We start from the raw sequence: 19,278 nt of genomic DNA, 5'->3' as shown, positions 1-19,278 counted from the left end.
GGGGGTAAAGGTGTTAACAAGCCATTTTAAATGGGAAAATGCCACACTTCAAATTATCAAAGGAAAATGTCACAACAAACGCAACAATAGTGTGCAGATTTACAACCAAATCATCCTGTGGAATTATTTTATCATTGTTTTGTCCTCTTCTGTTGGACTTTTCATTAAGTTCTAATTCCAATCTTTTCTCTCTTTTTTCTCTCTCATTTTTCCCCCCACAGTTTTCTTCTCTTAGGCTCTGTTGGTTCACGCCGGTTGGTAAGACGATGGGACGCAGTTGACAGCTGATGAGGATTTCTTCCAGACTCTGCAGGCAATTAGTTGATTTTCCTTTCTTCAGTATTCTTTCCTTACTCTGCGCAGTAACACAAGACACGAAACAAACAGCTGGGTCTGTCACTGTTAGTCTCCTCAGTTTGTGTTTCTATGGGCTGTTTTTTTTTTCTCAACATGGGGCTTGATGTTAAAACTATCATAGAAACATTTATCAGCAACTACTATTATCGTCCACTTCTAAGCTGTTGGTACTTTGACAGGCCCAGGCATGTGGAGTTCAACTTGTTGCCGCTGACAATGCTCATCAATGATGGGTGGTCACAAATACTGAAATAAGACAGAGCTAACAGAGGCTGAAAATCACTGGTATCCCCGGCATGAGTTATAGAAGAATAAGAGGTGATTTAACTGAGATATACAAGTATACCCATGGACTGTACAAGTGTGCCTCTCCTTTCATACTAAATCCGAATGGACCCACCAGGGGTCACAGTTACAAACTCAAGAAACAGTTCTGCAGCACGAGTCTCCGACAAAACTTTTCCATGATCAGAGCAGTGGACACCTGGAACAACTTGGACGACAATGTGGTAAATGCAAAAACACTCAACAGCTTCAAAAATATGACAGACATGTCTTCAAAGACCACGTGTTCTGCAGTGATCTTCGCCATCCGCTCCAAACCACCCAAGTCGTGTAGTGCCCGCTGCCACCCACCACTCAGTTACAGACTCAGCTGAAGCTTAGATACAGTCAAAAAGATCATTTAGAATTTAGCTCCACAGTTAGCTAACTTAGCTCTGATCAAAAGATCAGCAAAAGGCCTTGCAGACTAAGTTTAAGCTGAAATACTATACTATACTAACAGGTCAGAATGTCAGTCAACCGATTCTTCATTTGGACTTCTTCCGCTTGTGACTGCATTGTTTCAGTTTGGCGAAATCAGTTACAACAGTTAGAAACACACCACAAGTGGTTGATGCACTTCAGCTTCCTGCCACATTGATTCCATTTGATGAAGGTTCAGGCATCAAGGGGTTAACATGATAGGATCATCTGAACAAGTGACTTGTCATTGTCAGCGTTGGTTTCTTTTCTATGTATGCTGGATGACTCAGTGTGTGAGTGATTAAGCTGTAGGAATGAGTTTGGTTTTCCATCTAACATAGACTTTTGTCTCTCTTTTTTTTTCCTCAGAAAACAGTTGTCTCCTCTGACAGATATAATAATAGTCTTGACAACATACTTCATGCTGTTGGAATGGGTTTGGTTTTCTGTCTATCAAAGACTTTTTTTCTCTCTTTTTTCCCCTAAGAAAAGTTGTCTCCTCTGACAGATATAATAATACATTAACAGTCTTGAGGATTTGTCACAAATATCGTGGTAGCAGTGGTTAGGAGCATGTGAATACACGTGAGAGACAGACAGAGGAAGCGAGCATGTGCAAATGTCCACTTTTACTATATTTACATGCTTTTAAGTTAACAAAATATATTCATGTAAGTTCAACACAAATCAGTCAAGACATAGTAAAACTATAAAAGGCTGGGTTTTGCACAGTGCTGTGTTTGTGTTTCATGAATAAATATGATGGTACCTTCATGTTCAGTACTTCATTCCTTCAGCTCAGGAGAAAGTGAAACTTTTTTCAGTTGTGAACTTATGAGCATTTATTGCTCTTAAGGAATTCCTTGATATGAAAAAAATAGGCGTGCACACACACACACACACACAAAAGGACAACAAAAGATAGGCTAATACATAATGTTATTTTGAAGAAAGAATACTTTTATTCTGGAGCAACGTTGCACAATATTCACTGAAAAATATAAAGTAAAAAGTGAAAAATAAAGACCCCCCCCCCAAAAAAAAACAACAACCCCACTTCAATGCAACACACAAGAACAGTACACAGCCCTGAACTGCAGAACTGTAAACAAAATGTTTCGAAAAATATATATAAGAATGCTGCGTCATCTGAATTTTAACCATGAAACATTCTTAAAGTACATCATGTCAATTTTAAACATGAAACATTTAGACAAAACACTCAACAATTTTTAATGAAACTCAAACAGAATGTACAAAATGCTACAGAGAAATTAGAACATTAGAATTATTTTTAAAAAAATTTAAAAAAACTGTTTGAAAATACATTATACATTTGCACAGTATTGGGACCGAGAATTACTCACAAAATTCTCAGCGCCCAACAGAAAATTGCATGGTAACATTTTGGAAAACACACGAGACTGCTGTGCAGATTTGAACTGAAATTTCCATGAGCTCTGTATTGAAACTACGGAAAAATATCCAATACAGTACTTTTAATCCCTGAACTGCTGCAGACAAGTATGCTCATCAGTGAGGGGCTGTCACCTCATTGAAGTAAAACAAAGCTTACAGGTCAGGATGTCAGTGAATGGCTGTCACCTCACTGAGGTAAAACAAAGCTTACAGGTCAGGATGTCAGTGAATGGCTGTCACCTCACTGAGGTAAAACAAAGCTTACAGGTCAAGATGTCAGTGAATGGCTGTCACCTCACTGAGGTAAAACAAAGCTTACAGGTCAAGATGTCAGTGAATGGCTGTCACCTCACAAAGGTAAAACAAAGCTTACAGGTCAGGATGTCAGTGAATGGCTGTCACCTCACTGAGGTAAAACAAAGCTTACAGGTCAAGATGTCAGTGAATGGCTGTCACCTCACTGAGGTAAAACAAAGCTTACAGGTCAAGATGTCAGTGAATGGCTGTCACCTCACAAAGGTAAAACAAAGCTTACAGGTCAGGATGTCAGTGAATGGCTGTCACCTCGCTGAGGTAAAACAGAGCTTACAGGTCAGGATGTCAGTGAGGGGCTGTCACCTCACTGAGGTTTTACAGAGCTTACAGGTCAGGATGTCAGTCACTATTCTGTATGTGAACTTCTTCCTCTTGGGACTACATTGCTTTTGGTTCAGCAGAATCAAGGACACCACTTTAGAACACACACACACACACACACACACACACACACACACACACACAAACATAAATAAAGGAGAGCAGAACTGCACTTGAAATTCATGTACACTGATCTCTTTTCACCAAGGCTCAGCAGTCAAAGGGTTAAACATCAGTGACATCATCAACCATCACCCATCTCGCTTCTCCTGTCCTAGTTCAGCCTTCACAGGACAACAGGGTGAGACCCACTGAGAGCTCTCTACTAAAAAAAAAAAAAAAAAAAAAAAAAAGAGAGACAATGGCTAAGTTCTGAGTTCTGAGTCATCCCCTAAAAAAAAAAAAAAAAAAAAAATATATATATATATATATAGAGAGAGAGAGAGAGAGAGAGAGAGGCAGCGTAAGCAGCACCGACTTGAAGTTGTGTACCGTGTGAATGGAGAGAGTTACCACTCTTTACTGTTTGTTAATCATTTCATCTCCTGGCCTCATTGTTTGTTAATTTCCAGTTGAAAAACCACCGAGGCAGCCATGTGTTTGTTCTGTATTGTCCGTGTGCTCTGTGTGGCTTGTTCAGGATTAAAGAGGCTATGCCAGTCTTGAATAAAAGCTGATTTGTGTTTGCACATTTCTTCTGTTCTTTGCTGCTGTGTGCACATGTCAATTGATCGGTATAAGGACAGGCCCGACGCTTCCTTTTTTTTTTCTTTTTTTTTTTTTGAGGAAGTGTCTGGGTTTGTTCCAATGTACCTTTTATTTCCCTAACCAATGGGTCTGTCACTTTTTTCTGGCACAGAGTTGAATGAATCATTAATGTATCATGTATAATCGGTGCATCATCATGTAAAATGTTAAGGAGAGAATTTTGTACTTTGGGGATTGTGCTATTTTTGAGTCTAAATGTAAAACAACTAATTTTTTCAGGGCATACAGGAATAATAAATCATTGAATGTTTTGTACAGGCGATGAGTTCAGAATGGAAAAGGAGTAAGACAAAAAGAATCCATTCATTCCATGGGTCTGTCATCCACCACTGCCCCTCACCAACATGAACCGCATTTACTTTCTCATTCCGTGTTTACTTCCATCAAATACCAGTTAGTTCTAGGTCCTCAAGTATATACAAAATGTTTGAAACATGAAAATGGCAAGAAAACGTTTCAAAGTAATCATCACATCATCAACAAACTCTCATACACCCACAAAGTCAACATGAATCATCATGAACAAGTGTTATTGTCAGAGTTACGACTGAAGAACTTTTTCCCCCAACAACTGCCATTCTCACTTGTCAAATTCTTCCAAGTTTGTTAACTCTTTCCATACGAACAGCGAAAGAGACGACGTTAACAGCGTTTCACCCCAATTACCATCATCAAAATATTGCAAACGGAAGGCTCTTATACTGAAGACGTGAATGTTGACAAAGAATACCACAATTCTGACGACGGAAGCTAAAGGTTGGGTCATTCAGACACCCACTGGACATCCGAGGGGTCTGTGTAGAGGAGAAGAGAGGACTGGCCGTACTGAGTGAGTTAAAACTGGGTTTCAGGTCACTGATATAAAAATAGATGGACAGGGCATGCCTTCTTTGAGCCCCTTTACTAACTGAAGCCAGCTGAAGTGTTCAATCAGCCATTTTGCTTCTCATGTGAGCTGCCAAGCACTCAGCTGGCTTCACGGCAAGCTTTCACTTGCTCACGGCGTAAGTTAAGCTGACATTCCTGTGTGTGCCTCCACAGCTAGTTTGTGCTACCTGTCACTGCACTCTCTTCCTGTAATGACTTTGGTAATTAATCCATTGGTAATTAATCCATTGGCAGATATCAGTCAAGACACAATATTTGGTATGTTGTGGGGGCAAGCATAACACAATTTCATCAAAGATACACGGTTACAGTTCTGAAAATACCATCAGTTAGCAGACGACTTCTCAACAGACTGACGGCCGGATACGAGTAACTATATGGCGTCCAGTTGGATTCAGCTTTCCTGACCAATGAGCTATCCACCTGTTTTTAGAACAGTGATTTCAGGTCATGAACAACTAGAGATCTTCACTGATCTGAATGAAACATCTGACTGCTTTGCTCCATCTGCTGTCCTGCCAAATCCACATCTACCCTAGGGACTGCCTGCAGTGACACTTGCTCCACGCCGCCTGGTCCATAGGCCTGGTCCAAAAACTGTGCCATGCTGCTCCTCTTCTTGGCGTAATGTTCCCTGGATTTCTGACGGTAGTACTCTTTGTTTTTGGCGTACAGTTCGCGGGCTCTCTTCCTCATGGTCTGCAGCCTTCGCGCGTACCACTCGGGGTTCTCCCTCACCCGCTTCCAGTACTTCCTGCTGTACTCACTGCTGCTGTCGCCTGCCCGGGGCGGGCGAAGAGGGGCATGCCGGGCGTAGTCTGCAAGATACAAGACGCAGGTGATCAGCATCGGACTGTCTCCCCCTTGCTGGGGTTCTGTGTCAGCAAGGAGACAATGCGCTGTGAGACCACACTCATCACTAATCAAACAATGTCTTTTTTTTTTTGGTGTCCCAGAATTCGGTACATTTTGTTTTCTGTAATTTCGATGATGATAGGAAAACAAACCAAAAAATCTGCAGACAGGAAAAAATAACAAAATAATGGGTGATGCCCTCAGTGTAGTGACGCGCTCTCCCTGGGGAGAGCAGCCCAAATTTCACACAGAGAAATCTGTTGTGACAAAAAAGAGTAATACAGTACAACACAGTACAATACGATGATGAATGAAGACAAGAATGATGAGGATGCTGCTGTAGGGGGAGTGCAGGGGGTGGGGTGGGGGAGTCCACTTAGGTTTGGGACTGCTTGATAAGGCTGTGCTCTCATAGCATATCCTGGCGTCAAACCAGACTGAGAGATACAGACACCTGCTGTGTTGGTCAGGGAATTTGAGCATCCTACAGATGCACCCATGAAGTGGGTGATCCTCAAACGTGTAGTCCTAGACTTCCCACTTGAATCCACATAGTACACTCTGGGAAAGAGTCATCCATGGCCCCCCAAAAAACAACCAACAAGCCACCATTGATGAGGCTCAGATCCCTGTCCCCCCAGCAGTCAGTCTGTGATGCTGACCACTTTGCCATGGTGGCAAGTGTCAAATTCTTATTTTTTTGAAAAGGTGTTAGACATTTTCATGACGACACGATAAAAACAAAAGGACGGGAGGCCTGCAGGATGTGCACAATGGAAAATTATTTCTATAAATCAAAAAGAATCTCAGACCAAAATGGTTTCAGAGTCAGAATGCTCACAGAATTATGAGAACAATTTGTAATTATGACTTTGGAATAACTGATTAAGTCTTCTTGAGTCTTTAGCTTAAAATTCTAATGCGGGTTGGGTCATGGTTAAGTATGTGTAGTTAAATTCTAATGCAATGCTGCCTATATTTCTCTGGGTTTTATACTTAATACATATCAATCTGCTGCTCATGGTTTTATTTTTATTCAGACTCCAATACAACCCTTCCTCTCCCCTCTCTCAGACGTATGACCATAAAATATCTTGTGTGTAAACTTTTATTAATAACAAAAATGAGGCCTTTTGTTTTCTGTGTGTGAATTACAACTAAACAAAAAATGTTGAAATGATGTATCAGTATAGCTTAAGAAAAGAACAACTCCTCCTGAGTAGGAATCTTTCTTCTAAACGAATCTGGCTCAAAATTTAACTATAGCATAAATATATAAAAGGAGAGCAAAGTATTCTGAATAAAAGTCAAAAATATATCTTAAATTATTAACTCAACTGAAAAATACCAGACACAGCCAGTGGGTGCCAGAAACTAAAGGTAACAATCTACTGGGGATTACATGGTATTGGACAAAAATGTTAGGAATAAAAACGCATTGCTTCACAATAACTGAATAAGCCAAAAGGGGTCTTAGGGTGAAACAGGAAATGGCATAATGGAATTTACAATAAATCCACTGTCTAATAATGTTATACCAACTTGATATCTTCATTATGCCAAATGGAAGGGAAGGGAGAGAATGAAACTTTCTGTTTGAGTCTAAAATCGCTGCATCATTTTATACTTAAAATTTCGTCCGAAAACCATTGTCAAAAACTGAGCTTAAAAACAAACAACAATGCAATTAAAATAACTCTGAAAAAAGCTGTGAAAAAAAAAGTGTGGGTTGTGGAGTTTCAGTTTCAGTTTCAGTAGCTCAAGGAGGCGTCACTGCGTTCGGACAAATCCATATACGCTACACCACATCTGCCAAGCAGATGCCTGACCAGCAGCGTAACCCAACGCGCTTAGTCAGGCCTTAAAAAAAGAAAGAAAAAAAAGGTGAATAAATAATAGATAAGCTTACATAAATAAATAAATAAATAATAATTATGATATAAAACTGAATTCAGAATACTTTGCTCTCCTTTTATATATTTATGCTATAGTTAAATTTTGAGCCAGATTCGTTTAGAAGAAAGATTCCTACTCAGGAGGAGTTGTTCTTTTCTTAAGCTATACTGATATCTTCATTTCAACTTTTTTTGTTTAGTTGCCAGAGAAAGATGCTTCATTACAACAACAACAAAATGCAAAAACTAAAACAGTTCTTCAAAGGTGTCAGTGGATCAAGTAACAGATACTGGTGCTGGTACAAAAAGTCTTTTCAGTTTCTCAGCAAGGTTCACAAGGGTTGTGGAAAGAAGATGAACTGGTGCAGACCAAAGAACACACACACACACACACACACACACACACACACACACAAAAACAACAACAAAAAAACAGCTTAACAAGATGACGAAAATTAATATGGTTGTTCACGGCAGAAAAAATTATCTATCTGCCTTCTTGAAGATTCAGAATTGCAGCTGTCTCATTGGCTACATATAAAGACAGTCACCACCTATATTCAGCTTGGTTTCAGAAGACGACAGCAGTTCTGGCAGAAATTGTTTGACAACATCAACATGGGAGCTTCAGAAATGCCAGAGAAAGATGCTTCATTACAACAACAACAAAATGCAAAAACTAAAACAGTCCTTCAAAGGTGTCAGTGGATCAAGTAACAGATACTGGTGCTGGTACAAAAAGTCTTCTCAGTTTCTCAGCAAGGTTCACTGGTGAATGTCTCTGTTCAGCGATTCTCCTGTGATCTTCACTCTTGTTACAGACTGAATGGCTTCTTCACGACGTGATGACAGACGAGTCAAGTGTTGATTCTCTACACATCGACAACAAAAGAGCTGACAGTGACAGTGATTCTCTGCTGCTGACATGGTCAAAATGTTACAAGCGGAAGATTTTCACACTGATGAGGTGGATGAAGACAAAAAATACCACGTTTCAAATGATGGAAGCTTCAGGCTGGGCCATTCAGACAGCCAGTAGACATCAGATGGGCCATTCAGACAGCCAGTAGACATCAGATGGGCCATTCAGACAGCCAGTAGACATCAGATGGAGTCTCTGTAGGGGAAGGAAAAGGGGGATGACTGGCCGACCCGATGAGTTCATCTTGATGCGCATGAACACACACACACACACAGACACACACACCTAGTGTACTCTATATCCCCAGTCACAGCACAGTCCTTGGTGACCAACAATCACAGAGAAGTTTGTTGCTGTTCTGTGGTGGCAGTGGATGTCAGCTGACAGCGGTTTCTCCTCCTGGCCTGGTAGGTTCTGTTGGCAGCTCTCATCAGTTCCCTCCTCCTGGCATAGCGCTGCGGGTCCTGCTTCAGACGCTGGTAGTGCAGGCGGCTATATGCACGGTTCTTCTCTCTCATCTTCTCTCTCTGTGCACGGATCCACTCTGCAAGAAAGCAGCAACAGCCGTGAGTTAGACATGGCTTGCTGTGCACTACATCATGATCACTCGCATGTTGTGAGTTCGACATGGCTTGCTGTGCACTAAGTCACAGTAACTCGCATGTTGTGAGTTCGACATGGCTTGCTGTGCACTACGTCACAGTAACTCGCATGTTGTGACTTCGACATGGCTTGCTGTGCACTACATCATGATCACTCGCATGTTGTGACTTCGACATGGCTTGCTGTGCACTACGTCACAGTAACTTGCATGTTGTGAGTAGACATGGCTTGCTGTGCACTACGTCACAGTAACTCGCATGTTGTGAGTAGACATGGCTTGCTGTGCACTAAGGTCACGTTAACTCGCAAGTTGTGAGTTAGACATGACTTGCTGTACACAACATCACGTTCACTAGCATGTTGCTACACTGTCAAAACAGCCTTTTAGCACTGTGCTCCAAGTAATTATTTACTTGTAATACTTGGCTGCTTCCCTTGGGCCAAGCATAGATATTTCCGCGCTGCAGTAGGCATTTTCAGTTTTGCTTTCTTAGACATTTGTACTGTCACTCGATGCTTTTAGCTTGTTGGCTTTAGATTCTACGTTGTTCACCAGTGATCTGAAGGGGATAGCGCATGTTTTTGATGACATTGTGTGTTTTATGTATGAAGTATGCTCTCAGCTTTTGCAGGGCTGGTCCACAGAAACTGCAGTGTAGTGCAGCTGCACTGGTGGGGTACAAAGTGTAAACTATACACAAAGCAGCAGGAGAGGTGACACCATGATGACAATACTTCAAGCCGTTTCGTCATCACCTGACAGTGAAGTTGTTTGTGTCCCACATGTGGGGCCCCGCCACTGGTGATTTATCTGCAATAGCAATGCTGGCAGTGTTGTATCTGCACAAAGGCGTTGGCAACATTGAGGGTGTTGGCTTTCAGTACTGAGGCCTAGCAGGAGATGGTTTTCACTACTGAGGCCTAGCAAACATCTTTTAAATGAATACATACTTCTTGAATCAGCTTGAAAGTTGTTGGTGTTTTTTCTTCTTCTTTTGTTCTGTAGTGTAACTTAGTGGTATCACTGACGTCAACACTATTCTTCGCCGAAAAACTTTTCCACTTTTCACCACCATCTTCCTATTTTTTGAAGGATCACGTCCAAGATGTTTAAAGCCAATGTCAAGGTGAAAATAGCGCACACTCAACTACACAAATTTATTTTCAAGCTGAAAATACATCAAGACCACAAGTTTTTGATGTATTTTTGGGTATGTTTTTTTCTTCAAGACCTGGGACTCTTCTGGATTGCACTTCTCAAACTACAGAACTTCTGGGAATGACTGGAGCATGAAACACAGAGTTGAGAGGTCTGGCAGACACCTGTGGAAAGTGGGTGGCAGAAGGTTCAGACACTGTTGCTGGCTGCAGACATCAGGGAAACATGCGATGCAAAGGAAGGTTTTCTGACTGCAGACATCAGTGAAATGTGAGGTGGTAGGTTCTGATGGACTGCTGAAATCAGTGAAATGTGTGAGGTTGTAGGTTCTGATGGACTGCTGACATCAGTGAGATGTGTGAGGTGGTAGGTTCTGATGGACTGCTGACATCAGTGAAACATGTGAGGTGGTAGGTTCTTATGGACTGCTGACATCAGAGAAACATGTGAGGTTGCAGGTTCTGATGGACTGCTGACATCAGTGAAACATGCGAAGTGGAGGAAGGTTCAGCCACTGTCCCCGACTGCAGGCATCAGTGAAATGTGCGCAGGAGAAGGTTCAGCCACTGTCTCTAACTGCAGGCATCAGTGAAACGTGTGCGGGGGAAGGTTCAGGCACTGTCTCTGACTCAGGCATCAGCGAAATGTCTGGGGGGGGGAGGTTCAGCCACTGCCTCTGGTTGAAGGCATCAGTGGAACGTGTGCGGGGGTGGGGGTGGAGGGGGGTTCAGCCACTGTCTCTGACTGCAGGCATCAGTGAAATGTGTGCGGGGGTTGGGGTGGAAGGGGGTTCAGCCACTGTCTCTGACTGCAGGCATCAGTGAAACGTGTGCGGGGGTGGGGGTGGAGGGGGGGGGTTCAGCCACTGTCTCTGACTGCAGGCATCAGTGAAACGTGTGCGGGGGTGGAGGTGGAGGGGGGGGGTTCAGCCACTGTCTCTGACTGCGGGCCTGGCTGCGCATCACGATGGAGCGGATGCGTCGGGCATAGCGCTGAGGGTCCTGCTTCAGACGTTGGTAGTACAGCCGGCTTTTTAAACGATTTTTCTCTCTGACCATCTCTCTCCGTGCCACTTCTGCAAGAAACCAGGAACACCTATTACTCACTCAAAACACAGAAAGACAGCGACCGTTTCCTTCACACCCTTCTCCATAAGCTTACATGTAACGCATCGTTTCAATTTTTGTTGAGGAAAATGTTCTAGTTCCAGAGCGACTGTTTTGTTTCCATCCTTCTCCATAATCTTACACCTAACACATAGTTTCAATTTCTATTGTGGAACATGTCCAGAATCCCATGCGTTAATCAATCAACGAAGCCATGACCTTTCGTTATCTTAAATTTGTGTTTTGGAAATTACAGAGGGATGGAGGTCACGGAGAGTGTGAAGCCAAGGAAGTGTGGCAGCAGTTCAGGAACAGTTCGTCATACAACACTGCATGGTGATAATTAATTAAACAGGTGGTCAAGATCCTCTTACATTGTTTGTTGCTGACATGATTATTGTAAAGTAAACTGATGGCCTGAAGACACCTTTCAGCGTGTGAATGGAAGACATTTGTATCAGATTGTTTCCTGGTATGTCTGTTTACAATCCGAGTAATTCACTGTCAGTCTAATGACACACACAACATGAACAAACAAAAACCAACAAACAAAAAAAAGTGCAAACAAAACCTCTACCATTACTTGCTCATGCAAGACTCAACAATTTGTAACACTTCAAAGCATTGTTTATATTTTGTTTGCCAAAAATATTTTCAAGGGCTACAGCAGTTCAGTTTAGCTAAGATCTCATCATTCAGAATACATGAAACAAGAGAAGAAGAAAAGACATGCTCAATCAATGACAAAAACAACAACTAACAATCATATAAAAATAAAGTAGCTCAGCATATGATCACCAGTGATCATGATTGCATTTAGTTTGCATTTATGAACTTTTAGGTTTACATAGAGTAAGAATTGTTTTTTGGTTGTTATTGTTTTGTGTGTGTGTGTGTGTGTGTGTGTGTGTGTGTGTGTGTGTGTGTGTGTGTGTGTTTTCCAGAAAGGATGACCTACGGCTGAAGGACAGTTCAGTTTTGTGTTGACTGTCGATAAACATCCGTGAGAGAATGGCACATATTGCTTCCTTGGCTACTGCTGTATCCAGTTCATGTGTTGGACAGTCATTTCCACTCTCTCCACAACACCTTGAATGGTGGTCTGGGTGCTAGCGTTTCCCCTCTCTCCACATCTTGAATGGTGGTCTGGGTGCTAGTATTTCCCCTCTCTCCACAACACCATGAATGGTGGTCTGGGTGCTAGTGTTTCCCCTGTCTTCACAGCATCATGAATGGTGGCCTGGGTTCTAGTGTTCCCATCTGTTCACAACATCATGAAAGGTGGTCTGGGTGCTAGTGTTTCCCGTCTTTTCACAACATCATGAAAGGTGGTCTGGGTGCTAGTGTTTCCTCTCTCACAACACCTTGAATGGTGGTCTGGGTGCTAGTGTTTCCCCTCTCTCCACAACATCTTGAATGATGGACTGGGTGCTAGTGTTTCCCCTCTCTTCACAACACCTTGAATGGTGGTCTGGGTGCTAGTGTTTCCCCTCTCTTCACATTATGAATGGTGGTCTGGGTGCTAGTGTTTCCCTCTCTTCACAACACCTTGAATGGTGGTCTGGGTGCTAGTGTTTCACCTCTCTGCACAACACCTTGAATGATGGTCTGGGTGCTAGTGTTTCCCCTCTCTCCACATCATGAATTGTGGTCTGGGTGCTAGTGTTTCCACTCTCTCCACAGCACCATGAAAGGTAGTCTGGGTGCTAAAAGAAATTCCCTTCTCTCCACATCATGAATGGTGGTCTGGGTGCTAGTGCTTCCCCTCTCTCCACTACACCTTGAATGGTGGTTTGGATGTAACGCCAGACTTCCAGCTGCAGTTTCTTTTGCAGCAGCATGTCTTCACCACACTGGAGAGAACACAATTTTGCAAAAAGCCCACGCTGTAAGTAGTCAAATGGACAGTAAACACACACACACACACACGTCTAAAAACACTTATAGTGAATAGATGTTAAACTGAAGATAACACACACACACACACACATATATATATATGTATATATATAATAGAAAACACAAAAAAACTGATACAGTGCAGCAACTCATTCTCCCATGACAGCTTGTGTAAATTTTTTACAAGGAGAAACTCATCGTGAAAGAAAGGAGACATACACCTGATGGAAAAATAACATCACTCGTCTCTTTGGTCAGTGGGTACATCTGCAACACTTACACACCAGCACCGCCAAAGAATGGCACGCAACATATCAAACACCAACCCAAGGTAAAGGCAACCAAACAACAAGCTTATTTACAAAGGAAGTTTACTGACAGAGGAACTCTTCCAGACATGTTTATCACCACCACTCTGTGGAAATCATTGGCAGATCAGCGCTAACATAAAATCACCTTGATATGTTTTATTGCTCTCTTGAAAACCAAACAGCACTTACAAAAACAAATTCTTCAAAAATCATAACCAAAGTAGAAATGAAGGCAGAAAGTTTTAAGTAGTATCAACTGGGTTGTTGTTTTTTTTCTCTTTCAAGATCTTCCATAAAAACCTGTAAGTATTACCCACAATAAACTGGCTTTGTAATGTGCAATTTAATCTATATAAAAAAAGTGTCTCTTTTCTCCTCTCTGAGAGTAAAAAAAAAACAACACACACACATAAAAACCCAGCAGACATACAAGCTGTGGAATCAACTGTTTTGGTCTACCGAGAACCAATCAGATTTCAACATAAAAAGGAGGTAAAAGCAAAACAAGGCAGACAATATAGAGACTTGTGTTGTTAGCATCACTGAAATAATCAAAGGGTATCACGTTCTGTGAGTGTGGTCACCTTACATACTGGTCTGCAGAAAATCTTTAAGACAGTGTCAACTCATTAGACAAAACACAAAGTGTGGGACCGACACAACTGTCAAACCAGCCACTGAAACCAGTGTGTCCTCCTGTCCAATGTGGCTGAATGAATGAATTCAATGTTATCTCTGAGAGCGAGCAAGTGAGCAAGAGAGAGAGAGGGAAGAGAGAGAGAGAGAGAGAGAGAGAGAGAGAGAGAGAGAGAGAGAACATCATGCACAAACATGTACGCCTGAATATGGAAAATGTTCTCGCACATGTACAGAGATATGAGAAAAAGAGTAGGAGGGGGGTAATCAAAGTGGTGCAACTCTTTCTGCTTTAAATTCTGTGGGACATTAATCTCTTTCAATGTTCAAAATCCAAAAAGTTGTTCAACCTTCAAGACACAAACTCGAATAAAAAAAATAAGTCAGTCTTGGCGTTGTGTTGGTCAACTCAATTGTGGTGAATTGTTCAAAAACACAAACTTCATGATTGATCAAACAAGCAGCACTGGTGTTAGTACAGATTCTTTCTCGTGACTGTGCCCATGTATGAGAAACACAACTCATCACAATAACATTAATTGAAATAAAGTTTTTAAAAACAGCAAAGGAATTTTCACTGTCAATGACAGCCATTTTGAACAGAAGATGCAGTGTTTGACTGCAGTTAACCCTTTCACCACCAGTCAGAGTACAAAATTCCCTCGTGGTATAAACACAGAAAAGACAGTGGCTAAGAATAGCTGAGGATTCCCCCTGTGATGTATAGAAAATATGGCCTATCATACCACCCTATCATACCACCGAACATTAAGAGCAGTAGATTCATGGATAACAGACCAATGAATGGTAACCTTTCAGTGACATGGGTCCTCTACCACACCTGTGCATAAATGCAAGCTGGGCGGTGAAAGGGTTAAGGTTTTGCCAGAAACAATCCTTGGAACATAATGTCCAAGCCATTCTGAGAAGCACACACTACAGTTGTCTGTCTCATCAGTCTTTTCATTCAAATGCATTGACATGGAGCATGACTGAACATCAACCTAACACAGTGAAAGACAGAGCAGAAAAAACGACACTACACAGCACAAGTGGACAAAAAATGACAACCAAATCCATTCATGACTTGTGACTGTCGCTCTAGGTATGTATGTGTGCATGCGTGTGTGTGTGTGCGTGTGTGTGTGTGTGTGTGTGTGTGTGTGTGTGCTTGCACATCCATGTTCACACTCACACTTCAGCTTTTGCATCGCATTTCACTTCAAAACTGCCAGGTATGACCCGACATGTTAGTTTCATTTGTTTCCTTGTCAATGCCCCTGCTTGCTTAGTTTTTGCTGTCTCTTCCGTCTCCAGTTCATTTAAAATAACTTCCACCGATAAAACACAGAAACTCCATTTCAAGACAAAGGAGGGGGTGAAGCAAGGACTGGTAAAGGGTGTGGCAACCACGCCATGAAGGTGTCAAGACTTTCAGAGTGCCGGTGGTATTGCTGCTGCTAATCTGGTTCAGGCTTTCGGAGTCTGGTTATTCGCTTGCGCTCTAGGTAGCGTGCATAGCGCTGAGGATCGTTTTTCATCCTCTGGTAGTATCGGAAGCTCCTGACGCGACCCTGAGACCTTTTGTGCTCTGCCCTCCATAGCCGTGCCAGCTCTGCAAAACACACAAGGTGTTGTGATGGGGATGGGATGGCTTTTTTTTCTTCTTCAGTCCACTTCTCAATCATGCCTGTGAATTACTGGTTTGAAAGCGCTTTGATTTGTCTCTGCACAAGGTTCAGCACTTTATAAATATACTGATTATTGTATTATTATTATTACTTCTTCTGTAAGCTTATTATGACAACTGATACCAGCTTACTATGTTTGGGCGTTGGTCAATCAAATTCTTTAGGATGAGAAAATATCAAAAGTGTCGGCTTTTTGATTTCTTCAGTTCTTCCTCAGCGACTAGGATCAACAGAGAATTTTCCACCAATAACATTCCCTGGAGAGGGACCTGTGGGTCCAGTTTCGACCCTCAGTTTATTTTACAGACTTTCTTCATTTCTCAAGTTTTACAGACTCAGCAGTCATCTTTTTTTTCCCCCCACAACAAACTTGACAACTGAACCCTTTCAGGTGTGTAAAGACAAGCAGAGAGAGGGGAGGAAGAAGACAGCTGGCAGCAAGGGAAACAATGTGGATTCCAAGGACCCTGCTGCATTCCCCTGACCCTTAGCTTCCACTCAGTTCAACGATGAAGTGAGACAATGATTACACACACTTCATCGCTGACTGAAACCATGATGTTATCAGGTCAACTCTTCAACAACAACTAAAAAAAAAAAAGAAGAAAAAAAGAAGGGTGCTTATTATTGACTAATAAAATTATGTTTGTTTGTTGTTGAGTAAAGCTTTAGCTACCTTGTGTGTGTGTGTGTGTGTGTGTGTTACCCAAATGATACACCCCTGTTCAACTGCTAGCATTTGCTTGCTGGAAAGCACCTGTCATTCATACTTGCTTACAGGCCATCCTTCAATCCCTTGCTGGTGACCCATGGTGATAAGAGACCAATGTGGTGTTTGTTTGAAAAGCAGACACTACCTTTTGTGTGCTTATCAGTACTGTCATTGATTTTGCTGGGCAAAAGTAACGCAGTCCCTAGAGGAACAAGTCCTGATACAGAATCAAGTGACTGTCACTTCTAAGTTTCAGTTCATCTCAGTGAAATGTCAAACCCTTTACAGTTGAGCATACTCATCAGCAGCAGTCAAGTTCAAGCATAGCATCCATCACTAAAACCACAGTTCTTATTTTTGCTTCCGCTTGTATTCTGTCAAAGTTCTGTCGCATTTAAAAGCATGGCTTGAGGTGAGACAGGGAGGAAAATGAACAGAAATGAAACAGACAGACAGAGAAAGAAAAAGAGAGAGGGGAAAGACAGGACAGATGATGGACCTTTTCTTAGGTGGCCAACTCATTTCAGACGTTGCCAGTGTGTAGTGACGTGTGCGTACGTGTTAGGGTGTTTGTGTGTGTGTGTGTGTGTGTGTGTGTAGGGGTGTGTGTGTGGGGGGGGGGGGGGGGGGGGGGGGGGGCGCATGGTATAACCATTTCTGTGTGCTTGTGTGTGATTCTGTTTACCCTGTCTTTGTAAACTGCCTAAACCAGGCTAAAGCCCTAGTTAGAGAATAGGTGTAATATAAATCCACATAATCAGTAGTAGTAGTGGTACATATTATCCACTCATAGATCAGTAGAGTGCAGAGAAAGACTATTTTGCTCCCATCGACGTAAGAGAAGAAGGAAGCCAACATAAAAGAGAAATACTGTATAGGGAAAAATGAATAACACACATGCTTTGTGCCATGAAGATCTTCAATCAGATACAAGGGGATCCAGTTCAACTCACTGTGTAAAACAGCAAGAGTCATCAGATCAGATCTGCCATATCGGACCTAACCACCATCAGCTAACAAACATTCAGAAGTCATGTAATCTACTGTTACTTAACACCCTTTGATATGGTGATCAAAAAGATACAACTCTACACAGCTGACCGGAGATATATATACACTGGGAAGACTTGGTTTATTAATACAATAATAAACAAATAAATTATAAAAAAAATAAGACAAGGCAGACAATTGTTGAAGGTTGAAAAGACCAGCTTTGGGGTGGCTTTCTTTCATCTGTATTGATGTTTTCAGGATGGCAAAGCTAGAGTTAAAAGCAAAGATCAAACCTATCCGTTTGAGTCAACTGTCCTCAGTTCATCAGAAGTATTCTTGGCAGTGCGTGTGGTGGTAACTGGAATGCCGAGTTCACAATCATCACAACGGGCTTCGGAAATCTGGGGTTAAATCATTCCGCTGTTGGGACCTTGGTGAAACAGGTTCGGTCCTAATGACTTTAACAGTTTGCGCTGACGGTACTTCCGGTTGTTCTGTCTGTTGGCCTCTCTCCTCCGGGCATATAACTCTGGATTCTGCTTCAGTCTTAGCCAGCGTTGTCTGTCATATTCTTTCTGGTTCCTTGTTGCAAAGCCTGCAAAACACAGGTCTACAGTTATAGCCCCTGCTTGATGGCCACACGTCAAGGTCAAATCTTACATAATGTTTCCTGGTTGTTTTTTTGAACTTCTTTCTTCCCTTTTCAATATTTATTTCTTTTTCAAATCTTATCAGTATTTTTCCCCTTGTAACCTTTGTGCCCATTCACCATATCACCAGACAGTCTGAAGAAAGAAGGTCAAGGACGTCAAGGGAGACAACAATGACTCTGGGGTGTCATCACTCATGAATAAGGAAACTGTCAATTTTCACAAGTCAGTAATTTAATATTCCCTTGGAAAAACAGCTGGAGATGCTGCAAACCAGTTTTTTAACTGCAAACTGAAAGCATCTGTTTAGCCTTGTTGAATTCTTCATAAACTCAATACCTGTCCCAGATTTTTTTTCTTTTGATGCAAAATAAGCAGACCATAATGCATACATCTTTTTTTCTTTCTTTTTTAAAAATCTTATTTCAAAGTCCACATAATGTGTAAGTTACCACATTTATTAAATAAGTTTTTATCATGAGCCAACTTCAGTTTATTATGCTCCTTGTAAAATACAGACAGACAGAAAAGCCCAGTCGTGAGCGCACACACAAACACACATACACACACAATCCTTCTCTCTTGGACTGGAAATTATGTTGCAAAATCTGTTTTGTTGTGTTTATTTGTATGTAAGTGTGTATGTGTGGGAGCCAGTGAATCATCGGGACAAATGAATGCATGTTAGCATTTGTCCACAACTTGTGGCATGTACAAGTGTGAAAAATACCAGTACTGACAACAACAACAACAAAAAAGGTTAATAAAAACCAGTCTGGATACCTGAACCAGTAATCAGCTTTTGGTTATAGTTTGACAGTGATCACAGAAGATAAAGAAACCACAGGGTTTCCCACAAACACCCATTATGTTTCATAAAATCTGTCTTCAAAAGGAGAGACAGTTTCAGTTTCAGTTTCAGTAGCTCAAGGAGGTGTCACTGCGTTCGGACAAATCCATATATGCTACATCACATCTGCCAAGCAGATGCCTGACCAGCAGCGTAACCCAACGCGCTTTGTCAGGCCTTG

The 19,278-nt window shown here is 41.8% G+C and overlaps 1 protein-coding gene across 4 annotated transcripts in view; it reads right to left on the bottom strand.

Annotated features, from left to right (window-relative positions):
* LOC143299684 (uncharacterized) overlaps nucleotides 1-19,278 on the bottom strand; it is a 94,663-nt gene that overhangs the window by 24,224 nt on the left and 51,161 nt on the right. Inside the window, exon 4 of one of the 4 annotated variants that reach the window (XM_076613078.1) lies at nucleotides 3,571-5,633. The exons of the other annotated variants lie outside the window; for them this stretch is intronic. Coding sequence (XP_076469193.1) covers nucleotides 5,284-5,633 — 350 coding nt within the window. The 3' untranslated portion in view covers nucleotides 3,571-5,283. Of the gene's footprint in view, nucleotides 1-3,570; nucleotides 5,634-19,278 lie in introns of those variants that run through there. 4 annotated transcript variants of the gene reach the window in all.

Source organism: Babylonia areolata, chromosome 2 (assembly GCF_041734735.1).
Source record: "Babylonia areolata isolate BAREFJ2019XMU chromosome 2, ASM4173473v1, whole genome shotgun sequence".
In the NCBI taxonomy this organism is placed as follows: Eukaryota; Metazoa; Mollusca; class Gastropoda; order Neogastropoda; family Buccinidae; genus Babylonia; species Babylonia areolata.
The sequence above is the reverse complement of the archived record's forward strand: the minus strand, read 5'-3'. Positions and strand labels throughout refer to the sequence as shown.